We start from the raw sequence: 14,063 nt of genomic DNA on the forward strand, positions 1-14,063 counted from the left end.
ACATTTTTACTACTACACAGCCCACATCTGATAACAGAAAAGGTGGCAGAGGTATTAGGCTTACCGAGTGCGTAGGACCCCTTGACCATAGGCTGCTCCTGATGTCCCTGGCTCGTCTGGTCACTTCCAGACTGGCCAATGTGCTTTAGCTTCTCTGCAGCCAGGAGCTGGGTCAGCTCGTCCGACTTCTCCGCCTGGTCCACCTGGTCAGCGACGCGCTCCAGCTCGTTGCGGAGGCTGAGTCCCTCCTGCGCCAACCGCTTCGTGTTGTCCGTCAGCTGCTTGATCTGCGTCGTCAGCGTCTTCACCGACTGCACCAGCTCGTCAGAGGATTCCGAGTGTGGCACCTGCGATGCCGCTGCCCCTGTTGGCATGCTTCCTTTCGTCCGGTCGATCGTCTGCCTGGTCTGGTCGACGACCACCACTGTCTGCAGGGTGCCAGAGTCCGAACTGGAGTCGGAATCGGAGTCACCGGCAGCAGCCCTAGCATCACCCATCTCCTCTAGAATGTCCTCATTGAGTTGGCTATAGCGGTCAGTAGATGGGTCCACCTCCACGTCCACCACTACCACTGGACACAACTGCCTGCCATCGGACAGCCTCCCTCTCTCTTCCATCTTGCAAGCAATCTATGTATCTGCTCCTCCCTCTGCAACAAATGTCTCCACTAGATTCAAACGACCTCTCCTTCGCGTACCCTCACACTTTTTTACACACTCCTGTATGATTCTCAGGAATTCCTTTCCACAAAGAAGTTAGCATCGGTTACCAGGGTACTAAAATAACCCAAAGGGACATAGTACATCGAGAGCATCTGAGGAACAGCTAGCACTGACAATCAACACTCACCTTGACAATGAATCTCAATACAAATGCCTCAGTCAGCAACAAAATGTACTTCTTATCTTCATCCAGAAATATCACAGATAAACAAGACACAAGCCCCTCTTTCGGTGGACTTTGCTGTTACTTGCTCTGCTGAGGGTTCTCGCTGTCCTAATTGCACCATCCAGTCACCAGAATTTTGCCGTCGATGGTGACAATTGCAGGGGCTATGTCAGCAGGTCTTTCTCGACATCATTGCTGCCATGTCTGGTGTCAACTGCCCCGTTTTAAACCGACTGGGATGGTGGCCAATTCTGATTCACATCACGCTCCTAGAAGGGAATTTACGCCTCTTGTTACTCTCTGTGGAGCTGCTCGCTGTATTGAGTTCCAGTCGAAGCATGACAATCGAGCAGCACATGTACGTTGCCGTCTGCCTGCAGTAACTAAAAAGACAATGGAATAGGCTGTTTATGGTTTATCATTCAGAAAGCTTGCATTATGACCCTATTTCTGCAAAATTACAAAAACATTGCAGCACAAATAACACATCTATATATGTAACACAGCAATTTTTGTTGTCGGATGTTTTACCTCTTGTGTCCCCTTTTAAATGAAAATAAAAAGCACACAAAATAGAATGATCATCAGCTAGGTTCAACCCTATCTTGACAATCAACTTTGTTTACGCAACATGAACCAAACATGTTATTATCTTATTAATATGTGTTGAACAAAACTGAAGTAGTTCGACAAAGTGACAGATATGTTATCTTGAGTCAAAAATAGTCCTGTTTGGCCACTGTATGTTGAAACTCACTTCCGCATAAAACAGTCAACAGAGTCCCCACCCCCATCACAATTTTTTGTTTTCAATTTCTGCTCTCTTTTTTTCCCATGGCATTGAAGCACAGATTAATCAGTTGAAATCCCAAAGACAGATTTATTCATTGAAAACCAAAAAGACCCAGGATCATTAATGCATGGCGAGATGTCTCTTATCTTGACATCTAGTTGTTCTTTTACACCCTTGACTGATAAAACACTTTGCAAAAGAGGGTTTTCAATTTCTGCTCTCTTTTTTTCCCATGGCATTGAAGCACAGATGTCGGATGTTTTACCTCTTGTGTCCCCTTTTAAATGAAAATAAAAAGCACACAAAATAGAATGATCATCAGCTAGGTTCAACCCTATCTTGACAATCAACTTTGTTTATGCAACATGAACCAAACATGTTATTATCTTATTAATATGTGTTGAACAAAACTGAAGTAGTTCGACAAAGTGACAGATATGTTATCTTGAGTCAAAAATAGTCCTGTTTGGCCACTGTATGTTGAAACTCACTTCCGCATAAAACAGTCAACAGAGTCCCCACCCCCATCACAATTTTTTGTTTTCAATTTCTGCTCTCTTTTTTTCCCATGGCATTGAAGCACAGATTAATCAGTTGAAATCCCAAAGACAGATTTATTCATTGAAAACCAAAAAGACCCAGGATCATTAATGCATGGCGAGATGTCTCTTATCTTGACATCTAGTTGTTCTTTTACACCCTTGACTGATAAAACACTTTGCAAAAGAGGGTCATACCAGTTCACCGGCAAGATCGAGGTACGAGCCTTTGAGAGGCAAATTTTATCTCTCTGATTTCGGATGATCTCATTGTCCTGTCTCTCTCTTTGTCTCTCTCTCCCCCTCTCTCCCTTCCTCTTTCCTTCTCTACCTCTTCTCTCTTCCTCTCTCTCTCCCTCCTTCTCTATCTCTCATCCTCTTTCTCACTTACCTGCTCACATGCTCTCTGCTCTGTCAGCTGACTTGGATTTGAGGTCACTGCCCTGGTGTGCGACAGACAACTACTGTATGACTCAATCTTCCTGTACATGACTTGCTTTGACTGCAAAGATCACATTTTAATGTTCCCAGCTAGATATCTTGGCCTGCTACCCATCCCCACACATTCATAGAGCCAGCATTATAGGAAGGTACTTACCCCATACCCCCCTCAACTCATGCCCCCTCCCCCCCCCCCAACTCCACAAGGAAGGTAAATACTTTACTTGGCTAAGTAATTCTTAGCAGTAGGCCCTACCCATTGTCTGCCCTGTAATATAGACTGGTCAGCAAAAGCATATTTTCAAGAACATTGCTTGATGAGGAGTATAATTACATAGGTTTCAAGACACTAAAATAGATTTTTAAACACCTTCATGGCATTAAGATATCTTCTCACAAGAGTCAAGACGTTGCTTATGTCTAGTGTAGATATTAACCCGCTGATCTCCCACTTCATATCGGGGGGGGGGGGGGGGGGGGGGGTGGGCATAGGTGGTCAAGTAACTTCATGTGAACAATGTCTGCAGTTATTGACCTTTACTTACTAAAATAGGCAGCTGTTCATATGTTCATCACACTAACTGTAAAATGAGGAATGTTTGGGTGCATTTTCATTTCGCAAATTTCAGAAGAGGCACGATACGCAAAATGTGAAAGTTCTTGTCTACAAGTGTACACTATACGCATTGAATATTATAGGAAACTCAGGAATGTGGGAATTATACTATTCTTTTCCGAAATGTAGTGTGATATATTCATACTACATTCCCAAATAAAGTGTAAATATAGGGAAGACAATTTGAAAATTAATGTTTTTAAATCGAACTTTAAAACTTTCCTCTCTAATGTACATTGATCTTTTACATTAATTATATTTTATGCACCATTTTTTTTAATGTTTTATATCCCATTCATCATGGTTTCCACAGCAAGATGAGTATCTTTTTTAGATAGCATGAACACTTTTTAAGAGGCCACTATTATTACTATCATTTCAAAAAGTGATTGTTCATAGCATGTTATTCTCCTCAATATTTTGTTACCATTGGCAACTCGTGTGTGTAACAGGTTCAGTGCTTATTTCAGAGTGGCGGTGAGTGAGAAAGGTTGCTGTGGCAGCATGAAACAATGGCAGGAATCTAATCTACAATGCATGGGACAACAATGATCACTGCTGCTTTAAATTTCAAGAGTAAACCGCTACACAATCCATGGGTGAAAAAGTGGGTGATGTTCATTAATGGAAGATTTGTTTATCTGAAAATGAAATTATGTTCGTTATTCAAAAGGCTTGTCGATCCAAAATATAGTAAAATTGTTAATAATAGGAAAACATAAAGATGGTGCATACTAACAAACATTCTGAACTACAAACCATATTTCATTTCTGGATTAGTGAACCTTTGGAATTATGAAGTGCAACCAAGAGAAGTGGTACTGTATCCTTCCAGCTCTGGGTAATTTCATGCCATGTTAAAGTTGACTTGGAATAGAGAGAAGGAGAAAGAGTTATAGCCAGGTGAATCGGCTAAAACAATGGCAAAGTTCAAGTATCAAAAAAAAATGCAATGACTAAGATTAGAATTGGGTATGAGAATCATAGAAGTTTTATTGGAGTTGGATGTTATTAAAAACATTTTTAAAAATCAGTTATTTTTATCATTCATATTTTTCACAAGATAGTGTCACACTTTAACATGGCTCTTGCTATTAATTGTAAAAGTTATTCCCAACTACTGTGCCTGGACTGTATAGCAATAACTGAGCAATGAAGACATTTCAGCATGTATAGGTTAAAGTTGCAGAACTGTTGACAATGCCTATCATATGTGACCCACTACAACAAAAGGATCTAAAAGTCGGGGGAGGACAATTTTCTGAAAATGGCATGATAATGTTCCAGTACTCTTCTATCTTAATTTCATATAGCACAACCCATAAAAGTACTCGGTTGCAGAGATATCGATGATTTTATCAGCGCATGTCAGGTGGTTGAGGAAATCAAGAGTTTCGAGAAAAATGCCTTCAAAGATGTCCTTCCGAGGCTATTATGGTCATGGAGAGGCGAGACAGTTATAACCGCTTGACAATAGAAGGTATGCTCCTAGCGACCTCCGCCATGGTCAGTCAAGCTTAGCGCAAGCGGTCTACGCACAACCAATCGGTAATCAGGATGCCACGCACTGACCAATAAGATCACTCTCTCATTGCTATGGGCGGAGTCTAGCTGCGGCGCTAAATCCAAATCTTCGGACACATTTCTCTTACACTGAAAGTCGGAAAATCATGGCCCAGAAAAATGCTGATTTCTTGCCTTTCCTTTGATCCTTTAGCTTCGAAATTTCGGCAGATGATGGACAAAACATTAGACTACAAAATTATACCAAAAACAGAAATCCAATTGTTTTGACCAATTTTGATGATGTGACTTCAAACTCGATTTTCTCGGGTCGGCCTTCAGCGACTTTAGGATCCTTTTGTTGTAGCGGGTCACATATTATCAGGAATGTTGTGCATCAAGTATATCAATGACTCATCTACTCTGCATGAAATGTGGTTCTGACCATTGATCTCTACAGAAAGCATCTGGATATCTCACTGGCCAATTGCTTTGAAGCCATCGCACCTCCATCTTACCACACACATCACCCATACACTTGTGTATGGAGCTCACAAGATCACATGATCTTGGCTACAGTCTTCCGCTGGAAAATGTTGCAGGCCCGCATAAAGGCATGCATGGTAGAATGGCGGCAAAATGGCAGCATCACAGCTTCATTTGTTTGTACAGCATGATATGGCCAATATGAGATATCCAGATTTCTCTATGGAGATCAGTGGTTGTAACCAATATCATTAGGTGACTAGGTGGTGCAAAAGCAGGAGGGACTACAACAAGCCCTCCCATAAGGCAGTTCACAGATACCATTGGTCTGTCATGACCTCTGAATCACAGACTTTCCAAAACATAGATTGTCTTTTCATTAGAAGAACAGTTTGAAAACAGCCAAGAACAGGAAGGTGCTGCATGAATACCATTGTAGCTTTACTTCATTTGGTGTGAAAGAGAAAATAAAATTGCCTACGGGTAGGCCTACATTCTAATATGCACCAAGTTCATACATAAACATTCTGTTTCATGACATGAAATATCTGACATGAAATATTATACAAATAATGAATGTTTATGAGTGCAGTGGACAGAATATTTCATGAGGTGAAAGATGAAATGATCCATTCAACGAGGTGCAGCCTGGTTGAGTGGATCAAATATTTCATCTTTCACTGAATGAAATATTCTGTCCATGGCATGAATGAAAAACATTTATTATTTGTTTTATACAATGCCTAAAATAGATCCTTGTCATATGCTTCATTAATTTAGAAACAAGAGAGAATATGAGATTGAGAGAGTGTTAACTGAGAGCAAGCGCTCTACACACGTAGTATGCCGGGCTCTCGGCATGTGTACAATGGAGCAAATCGTACGGATCCAAAATTGCAAGGTAAATGGAGCCACAATTGTAGGGATGATGACGTCATAGTGAAATGGGAAGAATGATCAGTGTCAAACAACCAATCAAATGACAAGGATCTATATCGGCGTTATATAATTATATGATATGACATGACACATTTCATGAAATTCTTTCTAGTTTTTCAAACATTTCAGTTAAAAATCAATTTCAAGAGAAGGTCTACAAAGATCTTCATTTGTATGTGCTCATATTGTATCGCCATCATATTCAATTTAATTCAATTCAAATAATTTTATTTCCATATAAAGTTATACAGGGTAACACATAAGCCCTTTTCACACTTGTGTTTCTTAACCCTGGACTTTCTCTGACCCAGGACTATCGTTAGTCCCGTACCAATTTTTTCAGCTTTTTACACTCGCCAATTAGTCCCGTACTATCTCTTGTCCAGGGCTAAGGAGAAAACTGACCCTTTTACACTCATATATCTTAGCCCCGGACTTTCCAAACCACATGAATATTCATGATTACGCTGTGTACTGTACACGTACACGCACGCACCGGCAGCACTTGATTACCTCGTTTCTGATTGGTCAGCGAGGGTCGGACTTCGTCTCCGTCGCTTAGCCCAGGATTATTTTTTCGTTCTGTTTACACTCACTTGCTTGGCATTGCAACTGCGGTGCTAGCACCACAATTGCGTTGCAAACCTTGCTATTTTGCAGGGCCGGATAGTACTGGACTATCGGTGGGGCTAGCCCACTTTGGCAAAAACGAGTGTAAACAGAAAGTGGGCTAAGGATAGTCCCGTACCAACGGTGGGGCTAAGGCCCCCCCCCCCCCCTTAGCCCCACCGTTGGTACGGGACTAAGCAAAAATTTACACGTGTAAAAAGCCCTTTAGAACACTTACTAATGTTATGAGCAAAGCATTTCCTCAGGGTTAAAGAATATTAACCCACTGATGACGAGCCTCGAATATACTCCGGCAGGTGTCTGTGGGAAATGTGTGTTGTAGCAAAATCAAAACGTCCTCAATGGGTTCTGAAAGGTAGAATTACCCCCAGCCTATACCCAGGGACATGGAACAGCATTTACATGCCTTGGGGTCTCATTCATAAGCTATCAATATGCCTTTCCTTTACCATGGCAGAACTTTTTAAACCTAAACTGTGGGAGTCACACATATCAGGGGCGGATCCAGGAATTCCGTAAAGAGGGGGCGCGTTTACAAAATTAAAGGGGGGCGCACGCACCCCTCCCCCCATTTTTTTTTTAATTTCTTTTGTTTCAACAAAAAATAAAGGGGGGGGTGATCACCGGTTGCGGTCCTCCCTGGATCTGCCACTGCATATACTCATACATGGCTAGTGGATCGAACTGATTTTGAATCTCTCGATGGAGTGGAAGACAAAATAGAAATGAATTTATTGAATTTGATTGAATTGAATTGAATGCAAGCTCGCGTGAGCATAGTTCAATCATAATTATGGTATAAGTTCACTTTCTGCAGATGAGAAAGCTCAAGTCTCTGATATCAATTCTCTTTGAAATCTTCAAGCGATAATAAATCTACAACACAAAGACAGCAACAATAAGAACCTTACAATGAAGCCAGAAAATTGTAAGCACCTGCTAGCTGGATCTAAGTTCACTGCTTCACCTCATTGCCTGTGATTGCTTTTGTGCTTTTCTTGGGGGTGGACAGATATCAAGGAATTGAAGTACAGAACTTTGGAAAATGTGTCAAAGTAGGTAATGTGTTCATTTCCTACTTTTTTTAAACAGATTGCTTTGGTATTTGAAAAAAAAAATAGGTGCTGGAATACAAGACTAACATCATTCAGCAAAAAGACCAGACAAGTCTAGACAACAGTCCACATCACAGCTGTTGTGGTGGACAGACAAGAAAGAAAAAAAAAAGTAGGCAAAAAATGTAAGAGCGGGGCAAAAAGGTTCAGACAAATGAATACATCTTTTGATGCGTAATGCCTGATGGAGTTTCTAAGTGTTAACCAACATGACATCAGCCTCAGGACATGCAATGTAAGTGGTGGGCTGTGTTATTCAGTCTGCAGACACAAGAAACCACAAATGGTGTGCGAGGAACAGCTCCGTATGAGAGACCACTGTCCCAAAAGCTCCCTTTTTTCAGCTGCAATCTTGATTTTCACTCTTTCATCACACGGGGAAAAGAATAGGCAAATTCTGTTTCTTTGTAAGTCCCCAACCTCCCCCCCCCCCCCCCCCCCCCCCCGCTCCATCTAATCATCTATCTAGCAAGCTAGTCGTTCATCAATATACATGTATTGAGTGTGATACAGGCCCTAATGTCTATTCATAACACATATAGATAGACAGATATTATGGGTGTGTATTATATAATAATATCACTGAAAGAATGTAATGAAACATCATTTCCTATCTATCTCTCTCTCACTCTCTACCCCTCTCTTGTGATCTTTCACAGAAATTCAGTTTGCTGTCCAAATGCCTTTAGTTTCTCTTTCAAATGAATTGCATGCAGTCCCAGTGATTCGCCATGTCCATAAAATAGTATCATCCTGTTTTGCATTTCTCTCTATGTCCACTTGTCTACCCTTCACGTGCCAACTCCATCTTCACTTTGATTTTCTACACCATACTAATGCCTATTTGATTACCTTTTTTTTGTCACGCTATCATAGTTTTGTTTCCTGTCGTGTCATGTCGTCAAGTCATTTTTTCTTCTACAAGTAGTCATATTGCTGTCCCAGTCTTGTCTTGCTTTAATTAGTTTGCTTGCTGTTGTTTTGTGTGTAACTGTTTGTCCGTCTGTCTCTCGGTGGGCCCCCAAACCTTCTGTGCCGCTTTGTTGCTGTTTTCAATCAATCTTCGACCAAATCTAAAATTATCGAAGAAGGGCCCACATTCTACAAGCTCTGTCTTTTTTAGTGGGTCCCTCTGTTTGTTTCACACAATGCATATTGACAATTATTTCTATTTCATTTAATACTTTGTCTTTACCAACTATGGTAATGTATCCTTACTGTAAGTTTTTAATAATTGTTTTCTTAGTGTAAATCTACATGCATCATTTTTGTCACTGAAGAAAGTGAGATTTAGGTTTATATGTTATTTCACTGTGGAAAAAAAAAAGTAATAAATTTGAACTGAACTGAACTGAACTGAACCAGTACTGATGTATGTCGTGCTATGCCTGCACAAGAAGCAGTGATGAAGAAGAAGCCATTGAGGTAACCTCCTGCAGCACTTTCTGCGCTTGACTGGCACGGATGTCCAGAAGCTATTAACTGTCAGGGAGCAGAGATTACCTAATCCCCCTAATCCCCCTAATCCCTATTATATCATCTATCCCCTTAATAAGGGATTGTGGAACAGTTAAGCCTCTGCCAAAGTCTATTATACTCTAGAAGAAAGGTCAAGTTTTCAGGGGATTATTCAAAAGCTTTGGAAGTGTTACAGCTATAATATTATGTGCATGCTCAGGTCAAAATGGGGGCTTATCCTTCAAACCCTTGACAGTTAGAAATCACAGCTGCCACTAGGTACAATGAACCAAATTCCACTCCAGCTGCAACTTTAGACCCATTGTCTTGTCTGCAACTGTCTAAATTCAGTCTTCCTCGTGCATTCTGTTTGAAAACAAATTTGCAAATGATCCAAGTCTTCTTGTCAGTACAGCACCTTTTTCCACAGGTCTTGATAGTGTTTTCCACACAGTTGATTAATCCTGATGCTGATTTGATTCTTCTTCTTTCCTTGCATACTCATATAAAAACAAATATGCATCTGTCACTGTACCTGGAAGAAAAGAATATTATGCACAACCCTAGACCAAACTACACCATTAAAGCCCAAACAAAGCACTGGTACGCCTGCAAAAGTTGTCAAATTTCGCTCCCAAATGTGAACGTATGCTTAGGAAATGTGCAGGATAGCGATGTTATTACAAGATATTCGATGGGTAACGACGAAAATGCGAAATATTAACCAAAAAAGGTTCAGTCTCAGTACTTACCCGAACGGGATCAGGCTAAACTCGGACTCGGGGGTAACTCAGCTTCGCTTTGACGGCGGGATGAGTTGTAATGGTTGTCCCTCTGATTGTACAATGTTGTCCTATGGGAGCGGCCTGTATAAACTAGCGCTTCGTGTTCTGGCTACTCGCAGTAATGGTCCGAGTTGTTACAACGCGCGCATCAAAAACCTCTTTTGCGCGCATACAAAATTAGTGTGCGCCTATCAAGCACCTCTAAAACAATCAAAGGCCCTTGATAAACAACAACAAAAACTCCAAAGACCGCGCGTCTCAGCAATTGAGGACCGCGTGCTGTCATTTTTGTTTTGTTTTGTACAGGATTACGTTAGCACGCACTTTCCTGTCCATGCAATTCAGTTAGGCCTCATTTGGTATTATGCAGTGGCCAGTAGAATGTGGTGATCACGAACTGCGTGTGAATTGTCTGAAGTAGGGTCGAATTTTTCCCGAACCCGAGTTAGTCTGGAGCCTTCTGGAATAAAAGTCGGTTTTCCTACTATTATTATTTTTCTCAAAATACTCCAAACCGACTCATCATTCCGGCAAACTGCGTCAGCCAGGTAAGTTTCTTAGTGGACTCTTTCGATATATTGCAAGCAAAAATGAAATGGTGCTAGACGGGTTCTCAAGCACTTACCGAAACTTAGTTTTCACTTTAAGAGGCACTCCAGTGGGCTCTGGGCTGTGACATTCTGTACAATGACCCTAAGCTCACCCTATAGAGCGTCCTCCTTACTCAACATTCTTGTCACTATCAACTCAAATATTGGCAAAGAAGAGATAGGCCGTATCGACTGCCAGATAAGCCTTTTTATAGAAAATCATCTTTCCTCTTTGGGCAGCTATTTTACTGGCAAAGCTAACTCTGAAAGACTTCATTCCCTGTGGGAAAAGGAAGAAGAAGAAAGAAATGGAGAAATTGGCCATGACTTTCAAACTTTCCTGTTTCTATCTTGGATTAACACCAGCTGATGTTATTTAGCCAGACAGTACACTGAATGTTCAACGACTTGAGTTCCTATGGCTGCCAAAATTAGCAGTATAAATACAAGGAAATCCTCTGAACTTTGATGCTTTTTACCACTTAGATTAACATCCTGAACAGATAGGCAGTCCACCTGAGGTACAATGTAGCTATGTTTTATGAGGCAAATAGTTTAATCATTAAAGATCCTGTTTAACTTTTGGGAGCAGTGATTTAGAAAATGTTCAAGATATGCATATGTGTAGGTCAGTTGTATCACAAGACATCCTACCATATTTTTCCTTGTTTTTGCAGTAAATCCTGAAATATATGCAGATACATGTACCACTATTTTTCTCATTAAACCATAACTGTATATGGTTTAGTCTGGAAACATTTTTATCATAACTATTGTTCACAGTTTTATTACCAATACTTTACATCGATTTTACAGATTCAAATTTTTACAGTGGTTGTTTCTATCCCTAATTCACATTATACAACTATTTTAAAGCACTACTGCCGGGTTTTTGTTTCATCTGCAAATGGTAAATTATGCCTTTAACTTTCAAGAAATTTATCCAGTAGCAAATACAGACATGGGTTTCTTTCTACCGTATCTCCTTAAATCATGTTGTTGTTTTTTTTTTTAATCTGTGGATGGTCTTTTATAGCACAATCCATTATAATATATTTCGGTCCTTCAGTTCATTTTTTATCTGCAGAGCTGCCAACTTTTGTAAATGCCTTTCAGTACTTTAATGGCTGCAGATCAGTAATTTGTACCTTTTTTGAGCGAAAATCAGTAATCCTAAACAGTGTAATGGAATATATCACAGACAATGATTTCTAAAATCAGTAATTTGCTTGCAACCTTCAGTATTCTTCTCCAATTTCAGTAGAAATTACTGAAAATCAGTGCTAGTTGGCAGCTCTGTATCTGTATCTTTCTCTCCCCCTCTCTCCCTCTCTCTCTCGCTCTTTCCCTCTTCTCCTCTCCCCATCCTTTTCCATTATCTAGGGTTTATATCTTTCTCTCTTTCTCTTTCCTAATCACTCCTTTCAATTTTCAAGTTTGCTTGCTCTTTTACTTTCTTCTAATCAATGGTAAATCATGAAGCTCCTTTTCTCAAATCAGAATAATTCTATCACTTCCTTTCCTATAGTCAGGGCTGCACACTAACCCATAATTTCTACTGGTCCGATCTCTCGACTGCTACTACAGTAGATAGCAAGTTTTTCTATATTTTACTGGTCTGAACCTCAAAATTTACTGGCAGTGATCTTTTTTCAACTCGCCCCTACAATGCAGTTGTTTTTATACAGGTCATGTCGGACCAGTAAATTTGGCAATTCCTGCAAAGTTACTGGCCCGTCAGTGATTGTTACCAGTCTGGCCGGGACCATTGGATTGGTGCCAGTGTAAGAGTTGCTATAGTTCCGGATCCCAGTAGCTTGCAAGTTGTGAAAGTACTAGTACTCTGTAGACTAGAATATAGGCCTACTTGGTGTTCTCCTTAGCAAAACTTTCTTCTATACAAACACAAATTGGCAAAACTGAAAAGAGAGCTCTATAACCATCTGGGCATTACTAAATTCATTATTAAATCAAGCCTACAAGGTCGAGCCTTTTCAACGGGAGTTCTGCAGTAATAATGGCTCTACACAGTCCATCAGGCACCCTTTCAAGCAAAATGTGATCGATGGAAATTAACCATAACCAGGGGCAGGGCTTACTTGATATCATTTGCATCAATTTCAGGTCATAGGCCTACAAGCAGGCTAACATTGAGCTTGCAGGCCCAATGATATTAATCATTTACATAACATGCTGATAAGTGAACAATTGTGTTCAATATGCATTATCAGAGATGATTGTCATAAACTGCATGGGCAATCAAGACAGTGAAAGGATTGCCCATGCCCCCAAAACTCTACTGAATGTAAGAGTGTTTATAAATACTGGTCTTTTATAGCTAGCAGCTCCTATCCTCCTCCTAGCTCCTCCTCCTCCTACTCCTCCTCCTCCTACTTCTACTACTATACTACTACTACTACTACTACTACTACTACTACTACTACTACTACTACTATTACTACTACTACTACTACTACTACTACTGAGTACAACTACAACAACTACCAGTTATTATTAAATTATGATATAATGTACTACTAGCTCTAGTACTACTTGGTACTTATTCCGGCAGCTATATCCACAGAAAAGAACAAAGGAAAATCCATTGAGCAGTCGGGGGAAAGAATGAGGAAACGAGATATTAATCCCTTTACAACCACTAGATCTATGCGCACGTGCGCTTTTGAACAAACACAGAGCGAAGGCTGGGAAAGAAAGGGACGATTGATTCCCGTGTTGCGTGATTGCACTCGCAATGGAGAGTTTTTCTCACGGAAAGTGAAACAAAAAGGAAAAAACAAAACAAAACCAACAAAAATCACGGTCGAGCACGCAAAGTCCCGAGTCGTAATGTGCACGACCGCCTAAGAATACTCACGTTGCCCCGCCAGTTTCATCTTTTCTTGTTATAGACATAGCTCTAACCGTTACGTCAGTAACCAGGGTACGTGTATCTCACCATTACTGCGGAGAAAGAGGATGAATTTCATATACGCAAAATCATACTCACGGTTTAGCAGCAGAAGTTGGTTCTTACGTCCCAGCAGTTAGACGTGAAAATATAAGAGCATACACCGCTGTGAAATGGCCTCATCTCGCACGGACGATACGATACGACACATTTGGTTGTAGGGAGGCTGAAGGTTTTCCCGGGATTCGGAAAAAAATAGATGACGGCGGCTGATGCCCGTCCGCGCGCTTGCTTGCTGGGAGAGAAATCGGCACGATCGAGAAGCCGGTGGCACGGAACCAGCTGATTACCAATAACAACGACCTTAGT

The 14,063-nt window shown here is 40.8% G+C and overlaps 1 protein-coding gene across 1 annotated transcript in view; it reads right to left on the reverse strand.

The window, feature by feature from the left end:
* LOC139731848 (ATP-binding cassette subfamily G member 4-like) overlaps nucleotides 1-13,854 on the reverse strand; it is a 122,887-nt gene extending 109,033 nt beyond the window's left edge. The window contains exons 1-2 of the mRNA XM_071642722.1: nucleotides 13,794-13,854; nucleotides 65-1,262 (exon numbers count right to left, since the gene is read on the reverse strand). Coding sequence (XP_071498823.1) covers nucleotides 65-617 — 553 coding nt within the window. The 5' untranslated portion in view covers nucleotides 618-1,262; nucleotides 13,794-13,854. The remainder of the gene's footprint in view (nucleotides 1-64; nucleotides 1,263-13,793) is intronic.
* Between the last annotated feature and the right edge of the window lie 209 nt (nucleotides 13,855-14,063).

This window comes from Diadema antillarum, unplaced genomic scaffold (assembly GCF_040938485.1).
Source record: "Diadema antillarum isolate AM-2024a unplaced genomic scaffold, OU_Dant_1.0 seq00000386_RagTag, whole genome shotgun sequence".
Classification (NCBI taxonomy): Eukaryota; Metazoa; Echinodermata; class Echinoidea; order Diadematoida; family Diadematidae; genus Diadema; species Diadema antillarum.